The sequence below is a fragment of the Melospiza georgiana genome, chromosome 7, assembly GCF_028018845.1.
Source record: "Melospiza georgiana isolate bMelGeo1 chromosome 7, bMelGeo1.pri, whole genome shotgun sequence".
NCBI classification, from domain to species: domain Eukaryota; kingdom Metazoa; phylum Chordata; class Aves; order Passeriformes; family Passerellidae; genus Melospiza; species Melospiza georgiana.
The window spans coordinates 7,608,812-7,627,470 of NC_080436.1; the positions used below are offsets into that span (position 1 = coordinate 7,608,812).

The 18,659-nt window shown below is 40.6% G+C and overlaps 1 protein-coding gene across 1 annotated transcript; it reads left to right on the forward strand.

Annotated features, from left to right (window-relative positions):
* The first annotated feature begins 1,757 nt into the window (after positions 1–1,757).
* On the forward strand, positions 1,758–18,260 carry ACADL (acyl-CoA dehydrogenase long chain). Its single transcript, XM_058028268.1, has 11 exons — positions 1,758–1,867; positions 3,270–3,431; positions 6,319–6,456; positions 6,870–7,034; positions 7,948–8,014; positions 9,213–9,377; positions 10,023–10,124; positions 11,892–12,005; positions 14,076–14,203; positions 16,158–16,244; positions 17,594–18,260. Exons 1-11 carry the CDS (start codon positions 1,794–1,796, stop codon positions 17,685–17,687), a joined length of 1,296 nt encoding a protein of 431 aa, XP_057884251.1. The 5' UTR covers positions 1,758–1,793; the 3' UTR covers positions 17,688–18,260.
* The last annotated feature ends 399 nt before the right edge of the window (positions 18,261–18,659 follow it).

The following is an 18,659-nucleotide window of genomic DNA, read 5'->3' on the forward strand; positions in this document are numbered from 1 at the left end:
TCCAAAACTTCCTTTTTGCCAATTTTTTTTGGTGCCATCTTATGACTCCAGAGGGTAAATCCTGAAAGTTCCACACCACCACACAGGAAGTGAGGGAAGTATGTAAAACTCCAGTTATGAGAACTGTATATCATTTTAACCCCGTATTTAATGATGATTGGTAAGATATATTTTCTAGATATCAAATCTATTTATCAGATCTCTATGCATATCTAGTTGTACCTATCAGTTTGTAGGTCAGGGTATTGTAGGTAAAATGAACTGATATGAGTAATTTCTTGGAGAAGGATGTCCATTTAAGGCTCAAAACTCTCCCAAATTGGCTAACGGGGGAGAGTATCCTCTGTCACTCCTGCAGCAGGGCGACCTCAGGAGCCAAAGGGATGAAGAACTGTGAGCACACTATTAAATCTTTATCTTTCTCCCCACTTCCAGGGGTTTGCTCTTCCCTAAAGAAATGCTTGCTCTGATATGAAGTCCCCCCCAAGATGTGAATAACTGATTAAAATATTGAATTTTTTTTGAGTTGTTAATCAGTAACAGTTATGAGCATTGCAGTAAGTGAAGGAAAGGTAATTCTGGCATGGGAGATTGTGACCACTGGATCATCCACCACCTACTCAAAATAGAATCCAGACTCAAACAGAGGGAAGAACTGCACATGAGGACTAATGTGCATGAGAAATGGGAGAAATAACTAGCAAATAGGGGCTTGAGTGCTGATCAGTAAAGAGATTATGTAATAAATATATGCCTTTGTCTGTCAAAGTCTATAGAAGTAGTGTAAAGCTTTGATGAATGGGGACCTAGCCTTTTATGGGTTACCACCCAGCTCCTTACTTTACACAAACTAGAGTAATAAAAAAATAGAAATACTTTGCTTCAGTGTGTGCACTGGTGCTGTGCGATGGGTAACACTCAGAACAGCGCCTCCATTTTGGGAAAGCCCCTATTGACAATAATGGTAAACCACCTAATTTAGAGAACCGGGATTCAAAGAAGAAAAAAAACCCCAAATACATACACACAAAAAAACCTCCAAAAAACAAACAAACAAACAAACCCCCCCCCCAAAACAACAAAAACACAAGAAAGCCCCCCAAAAAATCCGCAGAGAAAAGGCCAAAAGAACCAACCAAAAAACCCCACAAAAAATCCCAAAAAACAAAACAACAAATAAAAAAACGCACAAAAAACCCAAAAAACAAACAAAAAACCCCACACCAAAACAAACAACCCCACACCAAAACAAACAAACAACCCCCCAAACAAACAAAACCCTAAAAATAAACGAAAGAAAAAAAAAACCCCCACACAAAAAGTGTGCTAAATTATTTTGGAAGGCAGGTTGTGCCAATCAAAACCTGCTGACAGCAGGAGGAGCCGGCCCACGAAGGCGAAATGGCGAAAAGGCCCAGGGAGGGGCAGCCCTCAGCTTCCCTCCATACTCCCTCAGGAGGGGTGACACCCCCTTTCCTGAGGGGAAAGAAGAAGAAGAAAAAGAAAAAGGAGAAGGAGGAGGAGGATGGAGCCATGGCCCGGCGCCTCGCCCCTCACGCCGGCTGCCATCACACAAGCCGCCCTCAGCGCACAACCCTTCGTCCGGCTTTGCTGCCGCTGCCTTCCGTGACGTGACTGCAAAGCTACATTACAAAAACATTAATTACACTGCTGTTTCACGGCACTCCGCCTCCGTCCCGGAAGAGATTTCCAGCCGAAGGTGGGCGGGCACAGGGATAACTCGGGGCTGCAGCGGCGGTGCCGCCCTGTCCTGTCCCGCCCTGCCCCGTAAGATGGCGACGCGGCTGCTCCGCCTGCGCGGCCTCCTGAGGGCCGCCGGCTGCCGGCCCTTCTCCGCCCAGCCCAGGTGAGCGGGACCGGCCGTGGAGGGCAGCTGAGCCGTGAGGGTGGCGGAGTTCCCCTGAGCTTGGCTTCCGTAAAGACCGCGGGGTGAATGGCTTTGGCCGGCTGCTCGGGGCTGGCTGTATGATCTCGTATTATTGTATCCATTCCGTGCGGGTGTGTGCGCGCACCTCAGTGTGCTCGGAGGGTGTGGGTGCGTTTGTATAGGTGTAACGGGAGTGTTACGGGCGCTGTGTGTGTGTGTGTGGGGAGCCCCGGGAGTCCCGGCACATCCATGGCCGGGATGTGCCGACCTTTGCTCCACTTGCCGGGAGCGGCGGGTCCCGTGCTGGCAGCAGGTGACAGTGACAGTGACAGCGGGCGCGACCTTGCCCGGGCACCGCGTTCCCCGGGCAGGAGTGCGATCACACCTTCCCTGACCAGCCGCTTGTCTTTCCCAGTGTGAGAAGAAGGGAGCAGCCAGGCCCTTCCCTGTGTGACACAGTTCAACAAAAGGTTGGGCTTAAATAAAACTCAACATCGTCTTAAGCGGCTTTAAAAATAAGGTGGGGGTTTTGAGTCACTGTGTGTCTAGCTTTGAGGGTTCAAAGTACTCAGCAGGCAAGTTGCTGTGTCTCGTTTTTTTCAAATATTATTAGAAGTAGAGTCTGTGTTTCAGGGAGATTATTGCCTTGGCAGAGCCTGAGTAGCTACATGTGGTAATAAATAGAGACTTCTGTCTCTGTAGCAGAGTAAATAAGCACAGGCTCAGCTCAGTTCTGTAGAACTACACACAGGTGATGTGCAGAGGAATTGAGGCTGGCAAAATAGTTTGAGAAGGGAAAAGTGAATGCCTTTTCCATGTACTCAGCTCTCTACTTGAAGTTTCTGATGTTTCATAGCAATACAATAAAAGAAAGTCAAAAAAATCCAATGCACAAATATGAGAAGTGAATTTTCATTTCAGCCTTAAAGTAGTATGTCATCCTTGATGTTCCAAACCCCTACAAAAACGTTATAACCCCTTCTTTCTTATTTCACAATTATACTTTCCTTGTGTGGTTTCTACTACTGACATTCACCACTGTTTCAGTTTTTTGGGTTTTTTTGTTTGATTTTTTTTTGTTTGGTTGGGGTTTTTTGATTGAAGTATTCTTTTGTTTTCCTTAGGGTAATTTTATTCTTATATATGTATTATTATTGTCTTTAATTTATTTGAAGTGTTAAGAACAAACCAGCCTTGTTTTGCCTCCATTAATAGCCCAGTGTATGTCAGTTCTTTGTATTTCTCATGGGTATCCTTTACACCTCATGGTGTGCCACAGTTGGTATGTGAGCTGTGTTTAGTAACACAGGAGTTTCCTCCCTTTTGAAAGGCAAATAGGGTGCCTGTGTCCTAACAGATGCATGAATTTGTCTTTTTCCAGTCCTCTGCAGACAGAACAGCATGGCACAAAGCGCCTGGAGCCATCTTCTGCTAAAACTTTGACTGACATAGGCACTCGGAGGATCTTCTCATCAGATCATGATATCTTCAGGGAGAGTGCCAGGAAATTCTTTCAAGAAGAAGTGCTGCCTTTTCATGCAGAGTAAGATAACCTCCTGAACGTTTTGATTTGCCAAAATTCATTTCTCCCCAAAATGCTTTCTGTGGTGTTACTTCTGACACAGCAGGATATAAAGATTATTAGTTTTTATGTACAAGCTTTCTATTTCAAATTTGCCAAATGAAAACAAACCTATAAAAGTCATGCATGGAGGAAAAATCACATAATCAAAATTGAATGCATCCTTTGAGCTTTAGTGTGGGCAGCCTCAGCTTATGCCCACAAGCAGATAAATGCAGTTTGCAGAGTTGCAGCAAAGTGTCCCTGCCTCTAGGATTAAGTGACACAGATGTTTTTGGGGTAGAGCTGGGGGGCAGTTCAGTTCCCACACTATTGGAAAATAGTCACTGAAAAAGGCTTTGATCATCTCTTACTGGCTTGCAGTAGATTTTGTAGCTACATGCAAGTACCTACAGCATGGTGAGGTGAATTATGTATTCCCAAGAAACTTGCACAAAACATCTTTGTTTGAATTTCTTTATTTATTTGTTTCTGTGGAAATGTGTGCATTTTCTGTACCGAGTAGAAGTGTTGCAATTCCACTGAACTAGAGCTGGAGGGTGGTTTTAGCCCTTATTTTAATCATATGCAGTCACATTATAGTGGTGAAAATGAAAGAAATTAGCTCAGGGTAAGCAAGAGATAGCAAAGGGCTTATTCTGAAATGGCCCTGCTAGATGAGAGGCTCCTGACAGAGCTGAAGTGTGTATCCACAAACAGCTGAGGTGCCTCGGTTGTGTGGGTGGAACATCATGGCTCTGGGGCAGGAATGAGCAGCAGGAGGCTTACAGCAAGGTTGGTGACAGTTTGGATTTTTTTTTTAATCCTCAAACTATAACCTTTTAGTAGTATGTTCTTCCACTGTACAGTCATATTCTGTCCATAAAAGCAGATGTTTTCCCTCATTTTGTGTTGGAAGGACTTCCAGGGCAGCTTTGTGGACTTGCATTGACTCTGCTTGAGGTTTCTGAAGATCCTATTTGCCACCTTGCTGACACAACAATTTCTTAGTGAGGCTGTATCAAGTTCAACTTGAATTCTTGCATCACTTCAGTGGCCTCTGAACCTCTGTTTTCACACCTTTCAAGGCAACAAGGAGGCCTCAGGCACACAACATTAACTGGATATTGGGAGGAGGAGGAGCTTTGGTGCTGGGTGAAGGAGAGACAGCAATGTCCCTGAAAGTGGGGATCAGGGCAAAAGAGAAGATGGTAAAAAGAGATTGAAGATTTCCAGTGTAGGAGCAAAAGTTATGTGAATTAGCTTAAATACTGGAAAAGAGATTTAAGATTTCCAGTATAGGAGCAAAAGCTCTGTGAATCAGCTTAAATATGGTACAGTTTGCCCAGAGAAGCTGTGGCTGCCCCATTGCTGAAGTGTTCAAGGCCAGGTTGGATGGGGCTTGGAGCAACCTGGGCTAGTGAAAGGTGTTCCTGCCCATGGAAGGGGGTCAGAACTGGATAAGCTTCAAGGTCCCTTCTAATCCAAACCATTCTGTGATTCTATGGTTCTGTTTTGTATGTAGTTTAAGATACTTGATTAACTGCAGGTAAATAGCTGTGGTATGGCTCTGCTGCACACAGGTGTGTCAGAGGAATGGCTTTGAAATCATCTGTTTACCATATCATTTTTAAACTGTGGCATTAGAAAATAAAGGCATTTAAAAAAGAGAAAACCTGGACCATTAATGGCCATCCCTATTGAGTTGGCAAACCCCATAAAGAGGCACTAATTTTCCAGGAATAGGTGATTCCTGTGGTGTTGAAGTTTGCCAGCTGTCAGCAGATAAGCCTCAACTGTCTATTTACACAAACTTGAAAGGACCTTTAAGTAGTAATTTACCAAGATACAGTACTGACTCATAAGAAGTGCACAGGGGCAGATTTTTATACAAAACTGATTAAATTATATCATTGGTTCTGATAAAGCATTTTTCATTGGTAGAGTTGAAATCTTTGATGAAATATAATGATTATAAATATAGTATAAATATAATGATGATTATAAATATAGTATAAATATAATGATTATAAATATAGTATAAATATAATGATGATTGTAAATATAGTATAAATATAATGATGATTGTAAATATAGTATAAATATAATGATGATTGTAAATATAGTATAAATATAGTATAAATATAGTATAAATATACTATAAATATAGTATAAATATAGTATAAATATAGTATAAATATAGTATAAATATACTATAAATATACTATAAATATACTATAAATATACTATAAATATACTATAAATATACTATAAATATAGTATAAATATAGTATAAATATACTATAAATATAGTATAAATATAGTATAAATATACTATAAATATACTATAAATATACTATAAATATACTATAAATATACTATAAATATACTATAAATATACTATAGTATAAAGTAAATATTGTATATATATATCATATGTAATAAAATGATAATGATAATATAATAAATAATATAATATAGTGATACTCATTTTTTATGTGGGTAAAAGTGCATTTACAAATGGAATGTTAGGAGGATAAAGACCTCTCTGTAATTATCCAGATGGCTGGGGCTAAATTGCCTAAATCCCAGTCTGGTGTAAGAATCATAACAAGTCTTAATGAAATCTTGTCAGGTTACACACTGGCAGCAGGAGTTCAGACTTGTTGTGCAGCTGGTGTCCCTGCAATGCCAGTGTCACCTGTGGACTTGCAGATTAGAAGCTGTGTGGTTAAGCCACTGTTTCTTGGCTGTGACACAGAGCTGTCCGTGTCCCTTCACACTGTCTGCTGGTGTTCAGTGTGAGGCAGATAAACAGGAGCACGTGGGGGGTTCAGTGTGTGACCCTGGCTTTGTGTTCATCCCACAGGTGGGAGAAGGATGGCCAAGTGAGCAGGGAGCTCTGGGAAAAGGCTGGACAGCAGGGCTTGCTGGGTGTTGCTATTGCTGAAAAGCATGGAGGCATTGGAGCAGATATTCTCTCTTCAGCCATTGTCTGGGAGGAGCAGTGAGTACTGCATGCTTCAGGAAGAATTTCCATGATCTTATTGTTTGTGACTGTATTTTGTTTTTCATAAGTTATTCTAATTGTGGACTACATTTCCTTACAGAAAATGATGTTATCTTCCCTGTGTAAAGGATAGTTTACACCTATGTAAATCCCTCCTGTTTTAAGTATTCAGTGTCATTGTTTGAGTAACATTGGCTTTGTGACTGGGGGAAACTTTTTTTATAGCCTGGTAGGTTATGTACCCATTTGGCTGTGAAATTAAATTCTGTAAATAATGGTAAAATATCTCTGAGACTTCTGTGTTGTGGGGTTCTCTTCACTATTGTGTTTGTGTTGTAATGGTGCAAGTTCAGTGTTCAAGTCTTTGTTAGTATTTTTTCCTGAACTTCCCCCCTCCCCGTTTTTTCCAGGATGTATGTTAACTGTACAGGCCCAGGGTTCAGCCTTCACTCAGATATAGTCATGCCCTACATTGCCAACTATGGCTCTGAAGAGCAGATTAAACACTTCATCCCCCAGATGGTTGCAGGCAAGTGCATTGGAGCTATTGCCATGACAGAGCCTGGGGCTGGCAGGTAAGCCAAATACTAAAATAATGGTCTCAGCATTATTTGCTGTCTGTTCCTTTGTCAGTGAAAAAAACATTCTGAGCCTCCTGGTTAGTTACTTTGCAGACTAGATTATCCCCCATTATAGGCAAGACTCAAAACACCTGTTATAGATTACTTTATTACAGCTTTGTCATTTCAAGATAGTAGCTCAGAATCCATTTCTGTATTGTCCCACTGTGGGCAAATATGCTTTGTATTTGCTTCTGCAGTCTGAGTTTATAGTTATCAACTTGCTTGCATGTGAACATACTTACAACATGAGAAAAAAAGTGGGAAATTACCTACTTTGGTAAAGGAGGCTTGGCTTAACTATTAGCTTTTTCTGTAGAACAGAACACCTTGTTTTTCTTTTCTCTGAATCCTTTCAGAGAAATGTCCCTCCTTGCCCAGCACATGTTTGGAGTGGACACTGCTGATCTGACCAGTTTGCAAGAGAGAGGGGGACACGTGAAGTGCAAAACCTGCTGGTGTGAGGTTTCTCCAAATGGCAGATGTTGCTCATGGCTTTTCACAGAGCCTCCTGATCAGGACTGAGCCTGTGAAGAGGATTGGTTTTATCTGCCATTTGTTGTCTGAGGTGTACTGTGTAAGTGGATGCTGACCTGTTGATGTCAGTGTTTGCATTGCACCACCTCCCACAAGCAGGGATGGGGAAATGGGGCCTGGTGCTCCTGTATGGCTGCACAGATTGATCATCCCTTTCCACACCCTGCTTGTGGCTTCTGTTACTCACCTGTTTCATGGTGTCGCACTATTCTCTTACTGAGCCCATGTCTGCATGGTATAAAATCTACCTTATTCTGTACTGCATAGAATCCAAGATACAAATGCAGCTTCTGGAATGGTTTCTTGAAGGACCTTTTGAATTCTGTTTCAGTGACTTGCAGGGAGTACGGACATATGCAAAAAAAGATGGAAGTGACTGGATTCTTAATGGGAGTAAGGTAAGTGCACTGACACACATACTGCTCATTGGCTTTAGGAACTGAACACATTTAGCTGAATGCAACAGGATGTACACTTCTCTCAGAATCTCCTCCCAATCCTTTTAGTTTGGGTTTTTTGTCTGGGTTATGTTGTAGGTGTCCAGTTACCTTTTCTTTTTCTAGGTATGAGATATGTCTGTTGCAGGCAATTTACAAACTGATTTATAGGCAGGCTTGTATAGGTTGTTTTTTGTAGCTTTAAAATAAGCCTATTAAAAGGCTTATTTTCCCTTAAACTGTGAAGGAGAGGGGGGAAAATGTGCTGTGTAGTATGAGCAGTATGGTTCTCAGTACTGATGTTTAACAATAAAGTATATATAGTACTGCTGTGAAATCTTCTGTGGCCTGAGTAAAAACTTGTGCTGCCACAATGCAATATTTATTCAGGAGCTTGCTGGTCTTGTTTGGAAAAAAAACAAAACAATGTGTCAGATGCTCTCACTGTGTTGTCAAGCTGTGGCAAAGCAGTTTTTTTCATTACCATAATGAAAAATAAGAAGGCAGAAGTGATGTTGAAGTGGGAGTGTTGGTTCAACAGACCATTTTTTTGAAAGCTATGAAATGTCTTAATTTTATTTTGTACTGCTGTTGATAACAGTCCAATAGAGACTTCTTAGTACAGTTTCAGTGGTGAGAGCGTGTGCAAGCAGATATATATGCATAGGTGCTAAAAAGGTGTCCATGCCACTCATTTGAAGTGACAGGACAGAAAGCTTTCTTTTGCTGGATTGAAGATGGATCCATTTGACAGCTCATGAGTGGTTCTGCAGGGTAATAGTAAACTGTTGTGACAAGAAGCTGTTGGTAGCTTTGAGTGTTATGCCTAAATAATTTAATTTCTAGACAAGAGAACCTCTGTGTTTATTTATTTAATATCTACATTTGATACTGTATTCCTTCTTTATCATGGGACAGACAGAAGAAACAGATCTGTGCATTCTTTAAGTTCACACTTCTGTGTCACAGAATACTTCTCAAATTAATGTCTGCCTCATTCCTAAACACTTTATATCAAAACCTTGAAATTCTTCTCGACACTTGAACTTGCCTTTCAGTTCACCTCTGGAAGTGCCAATGTAATTTTACTTCCTGCTGCTTGGTGATCTCTTGTAACCTCTATCCACCTTGCTTTATTCTAAATTCCTTTTCCTTGCAGGTGTTCATCACTAATGGTTGGATGAGCGACGTGGTGATCGTGGTTGCGGTTACAGACCGGGAGGCCCGATCCCCTGCTCACGGCATCAGCCTTTTCCTGGTGGAAAATGGAACAAAAGGTTTCATCAAAGGGCGCAAACTCAACAAAATTGGCCTGAAAGCTCAAGTGAGTTCATACAACCTCTGATGCACTAGATTTGGAAGGAATCTAAACATGGAGGAAGTCTAAACCCACTTAATGTCTGGCAAATGCTAAATAAGTATGAGATGGAATTATGGTTCTGTTCTAGTTGTTAGACTTCAGAGCACAAACATGCAATGTAATGGAACCTGATTTTACCTGTGGAGGTCTGAAGCATGTGATGTGCAAAGAGAAGCTGAGAAAGCTGGATGCATTTACTTGGAAGAAGCCTGAAAGAATTTACTGATGTGTTTAGGTATAGAGATGCTGGGACCTCATCCTTTTTTGAGGAGGAGAGTGGCAAAGGAGACAAGTTACATTAAGGAAAATTCTTAGCAGGTATTAGGAAAAAAGATCCACCAGGAAAATGGTTGGATACTTGCACAGGGTCTGAGAGAGGTCTGGAGCCTTCATCTTTTGAGCTTTGGAAAGCTTAACTAGTCAAGGCCCTCAGCTGATTGTTTTTCTGGAGCCGCTCTGAGTAGAATATAAGCTAGATGACTTCTGGATGATCCTTCCAGGCTAAATCTGGGATTTCAAGTTAAGGTGCACAGTAGCAAGAAAACAATAGGAAAAATTAGTTTAATGGGATGAGAATGTCAGACTCAACTGTTGCCTTTTAAATCTTAGGACACAGCAGAGCTGTTTTTTGAAGATGTGCGATTGCCAGCCAGTGCCTTGCTTGGAAAAGAGAACAAAGGCTTCTACTATCTGATGGCAGAGCTGCCTCAGGTAAAAGGAATGTGAGTGTTTGCTGTCTGCAGGAAGAACACAGACACAGATTTTGTCATTAGTTGTGAAGTTCAGGTATTGTGGTGAGCCACCTGGGTTGCTGAAGCGGGATGCCTTTGTAAAAGCCCAAAACATTTCTATGGGTTAAGCTCACAGGAGAAATAGCAACCAGATATACTCAAGAGGTCAAATTTATACAAGTTGACTGGCAAAATGTAGAAAATCAAGGAACTTAGACAAAGGACCTCCAATTAACATAAAACTCATGCCTTAGCATTAACTTAGTCTGTTTAACTTAGCAACCTTTAAACCTGTCTGATGTTACATGACCCAAAATGGAAAAAGAATTAGAGATAGAAAAATACAGAAAAACACACATGTAACTACCAACTCCTGAGTTCCAGTGATGATAAGGTAGAGACTCCAAGAAGCTGATAGGGTCAAGACACGTCCCCTTGTGGTCAGCCTTTTAAACCCCAGAGGCACCCTGACCCTCCCAGCTGGGACTGTGGTCACTCAGGAGCTGGCTTTAGCAAGACTGGGGCACTGCCTGCAGTGTGGCACAGCTGGCAGACACTGCAGGGCTTGGCTGGGGGCTGTGGTGTGCAGAGCAGGGCCCATCCTGCCCCCCTACCCCCACACATTCATCCCAAAATGTCTCAATGTCTTTTCCAGTCTCTGACAGTCTATTGTGCAATGTTTTGTTCACACTGCTGATTTTTAACTGAAGCACACAGTGCTAGGTGTAGAATTCTTTGGGCATTGCTAAAAGTGTTGATATCCCACCAGGTCAAAGACAGATCTCTTAATCAGCAACCCAGCTACTGAAAAACCTGAGGGTAGTGTATTAAAAAAACATACCACAGATTTCTTGTGTACTTCTAGTATGGAAGCACTTTGCTCAGTAAATTAAGTGTAGCTTGGACATCTCTGATTCATTTAGCATTCTCTTTCAAGAAACAAACACTGCTGTTCTAACTCTTCTACAAGTAGAAACATATTAAAGTTACATGGGATTCTGTTCATACAACAAAGTAAAGAAATTGTTTAGCTGCCAAAATACCTTGCTACTTTACAAGTCAGTTTATGAAGTTTTGGAATTATTTTGGAGGACAAGGAGGCAATGTTGTTTTCCAGAATGTGTCTGTGCTTTGTCAAAGCCATGACATAGTTGCCTCATTTAGTAGGGATCGTATTTTTTAATTTTACATTGTGAGTAAATACAAAACCTGATCAAAGGAAATCTTTTTCATGCTTTAAATAGATGTCCCATGAACAGATTCAATGCAAAGCATCAGACTGTTTCAATGTTGCCAGAAAAAATTGTTTTGCATTTAGTTTTTGTTTTCCACTGTGCAATGAAGGAAAAACAAGACTTTTTTTTGTAGGCTTTTTCCCCCCCTCGAGTTGTCCTATTGAAATTGTTAATTGAAGTTGTTTTAGCTGAGCAGTGGAAGCCAATAGTTGAAACAGAATCTGATGTGAATTTTTCAGTCAGTAAGATTCCTGTGGTCGATCTGTAGCTATTTTTTGAGTCATTGTAATGGAGCATTACAGCAGTAAAGCCTTAAAAGTGAGCTTTAGACAGCAAGGCATTTGTCCAACTCATTAATTTCAGTAATGCAGAATGTCTGGTTTGATGTTTTATGTGACTTCTGCTCCCACTCCCTTAATGAACAGCACTGAACATCTGTGTCCTAATTGTGCATCTGATGTGGAGAAATGTAGGACTAACTCAACTGCATTCTGGAATTTGTGTTTCAAAAGGAAAGGCTGCTAATTGCTGATATGGCTCTTGCTAGCTGTGAATTCATGTTTGAAGAGACAAGGAATTATGTGAGGCAAAGAAAAGCTTTTGGGAAGACAATTGCACATTTGCAGGTGAGTTAGAACTGAGCTGCTTGTGTACAGATTCTAGTGTGTGTTTGCTGTATGGCTGTGCATGTGAAGTAGTGACCAAATGAAAATCACTGGGCTGATTTTGAAGGGTCATTTTCAAAGCTTTCACTGGGGCTGTTTTTTGCCTCTATGCTTATTTTTCATTTTTGGAATGCAAAAAGAATAATTTTAAAGAAAAGCCTTAATTTGTATGTATTTTATGACTTGGGTAGGTAACCTCCCAGCAGTGCTGTTTCTTAGAAGGAAATAGCAGGAAGTATCCTGGCTCCTGCTGAAGAATGATTCCCTTGTTCATCTCAGGCTTGCATTTTACTGCCAGAGGTCCTAATCACAGCCTCCATCACACCTGCCTCTGTTTGTCTGTGCCTAAAATCCTTTTGGGGGGCTGCCTGTGCAGGTCCTGTGTTTCTCTGCACACAGAGCATTGCAAAAAAATTATTTTGGATGTTCCTGGAGGAGGGGGACTCCCAGCAGTGACCTTGGTGCCTGAGTGCTGTGGAGGTGCTTCATGAATGTTGTAATGAGATTCCTCAGGCAGCAGCAGTCTGGGTGTTTGCGTGGCTGTGTGTAAAACTGCTGGCTGATGCTCTGTGGGCAGAGCTCACTCCTGATGGGGGCAGGTAATTGAGTTTTGAGATATTTGTGCCTACACTCTTTAGCTGCAGTCATAAAATAGATATTGCTTTCCACAGGATTGCTATAATACAGTTTTCCTGACAACAGCATTAACTGTTAGGGCTGAAGGAGGCCAAGCTCCTGCATGTTTGGTTTAAAGGATAGAACTGACTCATATGGGCTAAAGATGTTGGCTGCTTCTTTATTTTATACACTTTTGAAATAATTAACAAAAAAAAAAATCCATTTCCATGTCTTGAGACTTTGTCAGACTCAAATCTTTAGTTGTGAAGAGCACCAGAGCTGAAACTTTTAGAGGCTGGAATGCTAGATATCCTTCAGGGAATTATGTTCTTCATGGTTTTTAAAGTTAACCTTCAGGAATCCATAATTCCAGATGGAATTTTCACTGTGTGACTGAAACACAAAAGAACTGTATTTTAACTTGTTTAAATGTAGGTAGGAGATGCTTCCTATTTGTAGTAGTTCACTGTGCAGAGATCTCCAAAATAATCTCCCTCTTTAGGCCAGGCCACCAGCAGGCAGACAATAAATTTTATAAAGTATATTATTTTTGCCAAAATAATGAATTCCTGCATATCTTTTTTGTTGCTGATGACTTGAGTGTGCATATTATAAATAATCCTTTCCAATTAGAGCTCTGCCTTGGGCTAATTCATTTAGTCATGCCACATTACAGCATTTGAAATGAATTCTTTCCTTGTAGCAGTACACTGGTCCAGTGTATTTCTTGTCAAGGGAAGCAAGATTTTTTTTTTTATATATATATTTCTAGAACTGAAATAAGAAAGAACTTTTATTAGTGGGTGATGTTTTTATCCCTTCCCTACCAGAATTACAAGAAGATGTTTGAATGCCTGCCTGGTCTGGTTTTACATAACCTTATGATGGATTTTGCTTCTTCTATCTAAACCTCTCTTCCAATACGACAGAACTTGGTGCTGAAAAACTTTGATATTCTAAAATTCCTTATATTTTTTTGCTTCAGTCTCTTTGCATGTAGCTTAAACTCTGAAGAATACACAGAAAAAGCATTCAGCAGATGGTGAAGTGTTATTAATTGGGAAAGTTCATGGCTCTACAGAGTGAAAGGACATTCCTCGCCAGAGGGAGCCGAGAGTGACAGAGCGCTCTGGGCCTTCTGCCATGTGCTCTCTAGGAATTTGTTTTCCCTTTCTCTTGTGCTTTTTCTCTTAAATTTGTGTTTTCAGTTGACCTTGAGAAGTAAAGAGCAGTAACTTTGTCTAATAGGACTGGTGAATACATAATTGTCTGGTGTCTTCTGATGTACAGAGCCAAATTTTGAAATAGTGATTTCTAACAGCAATCCTTTTGGAAAATGCTGCATTTTCTACCTAAAGCATTAACTGCACTGTATTTCTTTGCTCTCCCCTCTCTATCCTCTTCCAAAACAAGACAGTACAGCACAAGTTGGCTGAAATAAAGACTCAGATTTGTGTGGGCCGAGCTTTTATGGACAACTGTTTGCAGCTGCATGCAGACAAACGCCTGGACTCTGCCACAGCCTCCATGGCCAAGTACTGGTATGTGCTCACAGTCATCTGGCGCTGGCACTGGCATGGTCTGAACTCCAGTGGTGTGGGAAGCAAAAATCAGAGTTACACTGACAGCTAAGTTTGGTTAACCAGATCAATTTCAAAATAAAGGCATACTTTTAAAATAGGCTTCCATTAATAACAAGGTCATGCCTCTGCTTTAGCTTTAAGTGAAGGCAAGTGCTACATTGGTATTTAGACAAAAAAATTGCATTTTATTGTTAGCAATTTGTTGTTAGGTGGTTTTTAATTTTCTTTGGTTTTAATTTTTTAATTTTTTAATTTTTTTGTTGGTTTTTTTTGTTTATTAAAGAAAAATTTGAATATTTGGAGCTAAATTTAAATCTATTTAAAGCTCTGTGGTACTGTTTAGTTAAGGTTACTTAAGAATAGCTGTTTGGCCCAGCCAGTTTTCAAAGCTATCTGGTTTTGGGAAGAAATAGTTAGCTACAGCTGTTGCTGTAACTGAGACTGAGCAGTGCTTTCCTATATTGTCCAGAACTTCTTCTCCCTCATCCTGTACTTGGTGGTGTCATTAACTTAGTTTTACCCCATCAAAACAATATCTAAGAAATATCTAAGGTAGTGGGTACATGGATTTGTATAGTTATAGCTTGTTGCAAAGATGGGAGGAAAAAACCCACATGAGACATAAGCAAAGAAGTTTATGGAAGATACACACACAGTTTTTAGGCTTTTCAAAATAAGTATAGAGCAGAAATATTTACAATGGAAGGAAGGGTTCTGAGTGCTATTCCTGGCAGTGATTACCTAGAAGTACCAGGTACAGAAGCAAAGGCATTCCATTTTGAGGAGGAGAAAACAACTAATGCCAGCTGAGGTATGCAGACTCACTTCCTCAACAAATTTCCCTAAGCAAGGCTTTTGAAAATCCCTCACTTTCACAGCTGTTTACCAGCATGATTTGTTGTGGGTTTCCTCTCTCCCCAGTGGTGTCCCTGTGACCCTTCCATAAGACTCACTTAAATGGTCTAGAAAATGCTTGAATGTAGAATTGCTTTATTCCCAGATGTATTGGGACATTCTCTCCAGTCTCAAATTTTCCTTTAAACTCTTTGTATAGTCAATGACTCGAGTTAGAGCTTTGAAGGAGTTTAAAACCTGGTTTGTGCATGTCTTTTTTCATATCTGGAAAAGGTCTGTAGGGTTGTTTTGGTTTGGTTTTTCTTGTGGTGACAGGTTGTGGTACATACCTAAAATTTTGAATTTGAGACTATATTTGGGAAAGAGAGTTGCAGTAACTCACACCTGCAGAATTACATTTGATATCATAAACTGTAAGGGTTTAAATGAATGAGGGGATAGTTTGGGGGAAAAGACCATTATTCCAGGAGAAGCAATTAGCTTTTCATTTTCATTTCTTCTGTTGCCACTGAAAGCTGTATGCTTAGAAAGTGTTTTTTTCATGTCTTCTAACAGCTTGAGCTGGAATTTTTTTTTTTTTTTGCTATAAATCCATATTTTGTAGTCAGCCAATGCTGTTGGAGAATCACAGTATGTTTAGAATTGAAGGCTATTGCAGAAAAAGCTATTGGGAAAGTTTATTGCAGAAAATAAATTATGCCCAGGTGATGGGTATGCTCAGAGAGTATCCTGGTGTGTTGCTAATGGCAGTGGTGGGGGGAAGCCTGGTTTGTTGTTAATTTCTGACAAAGCTGAGTGACTTGGCAAGAAAAGAGCCTGTACCAACTTGCTTCACAAAAGGATTCTCTTGGCCTGTGAGAAAGGTAAACAAGCCTTTTTTGAAACCTTTCCTTCTCCAAAAGCTGTCCCAGATAGGAAACAAGCCTTTAATGCATTCAATTGAGCAGTATTTATTTCTTACCAATAATATTTTGGTTTTGTCTTGTTGTCTTTTTCTTCTGTAATGTTTTGCAACATGATGTCCTTCTAACAGCAACTTTCCTTTTGGCCATTGAAGGTGTTCTGATCTCCAAAACAGCATTGCTACCCAGTGTGTGCAGATGCACGGAGGATGGGGCTACATGTGGGAGTATCCAATTGCAAAGTAAGTGGAACATTTCAGGTTGTGTGATGAAGGATAACCAGCAAAGTCAAATGAAGCACTTCCTCTGTATCTGTGTGTTAGTTATTTAGGGTTAGTGGTGATTTATGTTCATTTTCTCATCGTGTTTAATTGAAATTACTGTACAGATATCTGCAGGCTTTGTTTTGGTTCTCCAAACAACTGAAGATCTGTTCAGCAATTGTTGTCTGTTTTTTTTTTTTTTTTCACAAAAGTTGGTTTTTTAGAAAAAAAAATGTGAATTAAAAAAAACAGAAGTAAAGCTATAAAAAGTAGAAATGAGGGGAGCTAGTTTTATGTTTTATCTGAAATTAAATGCATGTGGGTGAAGAAAACCTGTTTTTTCTACCACTGAGTATCAAGTAAAGTGAGAGATCAAGAGCATAACTGGCTACATCCAGCTCTTTTACACCTTTGAAAATTAAGAAGTTAAGAGATTTGTATGTAGACAAAGAAATTTGCCATTCCCATTTTTTTCTGACTTTGTGAATTTAGAGACACTTATGGATCATTTATATATCCTCATGTATTTTCTGTGAAGTTTGTGTACAGGCTGTGACACACTAAATTAAGATTTTGTGCTGTTTTTATTAATTTTATCAAAGAGGGGGGTGATCTGACAGTAGAACTAGCAAACACAGGACTGCTGTGCAGTTGTCATAAGTAAGTTAATTTTTTTAAACTGAGGAAGTTCAGATTTTTTTTTTAACTTTAAATACATGGGGTATGAAATGTTGCTTTAAAATCACTTGTTCCTCCATGTTTTCATGGAGTGTAATTTGTGGGTGATCTGCACTGTCTTATTAAAAGAAGGCAAATTTGGGGTGTCCTTGAACCCCTGCATGTCTGTGTGTTCAGTAGTTCCCCACACAGGGTTTTATTGTCTCTGAGGTCCAGTAGTAAGTAGATTTCCAGAGAATGCCACATTGCTCCTGTGTGAGGAAGCAGAATGAACATGGAAAAGCTCTGTCATCATCCTGTGTGCTGTCACCAGGAACAAGAATTGGGAGTGGAGTAGTAGCAGGAGTCTGGGTTTATAGGGCTTTGGTTTTTTTGTTTAATTAGAGGCAATAGTGGAGACTTCACACTATAAACAAACAGGGAAGAGATGCTGACCCAGTTCCTGGTTTGGCACACAGCACCCTGGAAAGTTGTAATATTCCAGGGAGTTGAGGCCTCTTAGAAAGTAAGAACTAATTTATCAATGGGAAGAGTATACTTTGAAAAGAGGGATCTCTAAAGATAAAATGCTCTTTTTCTTTTTTTTAATACATGGTCATTCCGAGGCATTGTTTGTAATATTTCCTTGGTTTTTTTTTTTCCTCCCTCAGAGCTTTTGTGGATGCCCGTGTTCAGCCAATCTATGGTGGTACCAATGAAATAATGAAGGAACTTATTGCTAGAGACATTGTCAGTGACAAGTAGGGCAGATGATTACTACTTTGCAGAGTCTTGCAGAATCCTTTTCTATATTAATATATGGCATAAAATCAGACATCAGAATGTAAGTAAAATAAATATGCTGTATAATGTTCTTTAAAGGAAGTGCCACTTAAAGCACATGTTAGTAATAACAATGTGCTCACATGCAGGATATCTAATGTTCAATGAACTTAAAATTTAAATGTCTTTGTACAATACAGAGTAGTTCTCTAGGTGTCAAGAGCTGCAGTAGTGAAAGGGAATTTTATTTTATCTCTGGACCTCTTGGTCTTTCAGACTTGAACCCATTGTGTTGAATCCAAACCTTGCTTTTCAGAATCAAATCTCGAGAGAAACCATATTCATAACAAATAAAATGAAATATTAATGTAACTTTGAATTTGTATTTCCCCTTGAGAAGCAGAAATTGACACTCTTGCTGTTGTTGCCATACACCTGCTCACTGTGCAGCGGCCACCTGCCGTGCAGCTGACCTCTATGTTTACATCTAACCTGCAATGCCTTATTTTAATTACTTTGGTCAAATAAACATAATAAAGCATTTCTATGCAATCTCACGCTTGTCTGCGGTTACTTCAAAGCCCGTGGGGAAACGGGGCATCTCCCTCTGTGCCCGTGTTCACCTCAGGGCGCTCAGGGGGAGTTCGGAGGGAGGCAGTGTGATGCATGTGAACTTGGCGCTTGTTGATTTGCGATAGTAACTCGAACTGTGTGTTTAGGAGGTTTTTTTAGCTCTTTACCCACGCTGGGCGTTAATAGTTGAAGGTGTTCGGAGCGGGGAGCGCCGCTGCCCCCTCCCCTCCCACACAGCCCCGGCGCGCGGGGGGGGTGAGGGGAGGGCGGTGTCCTCGCGTCAGGCGGGGCCCCGCCAATGGCGGGAGGCCACGCCCCCGTCCCGAGCCACGCCCCCCGGCGTCCCGGATTGGCCGCGCTCCTCCCCCTGAGGAGCGGGGG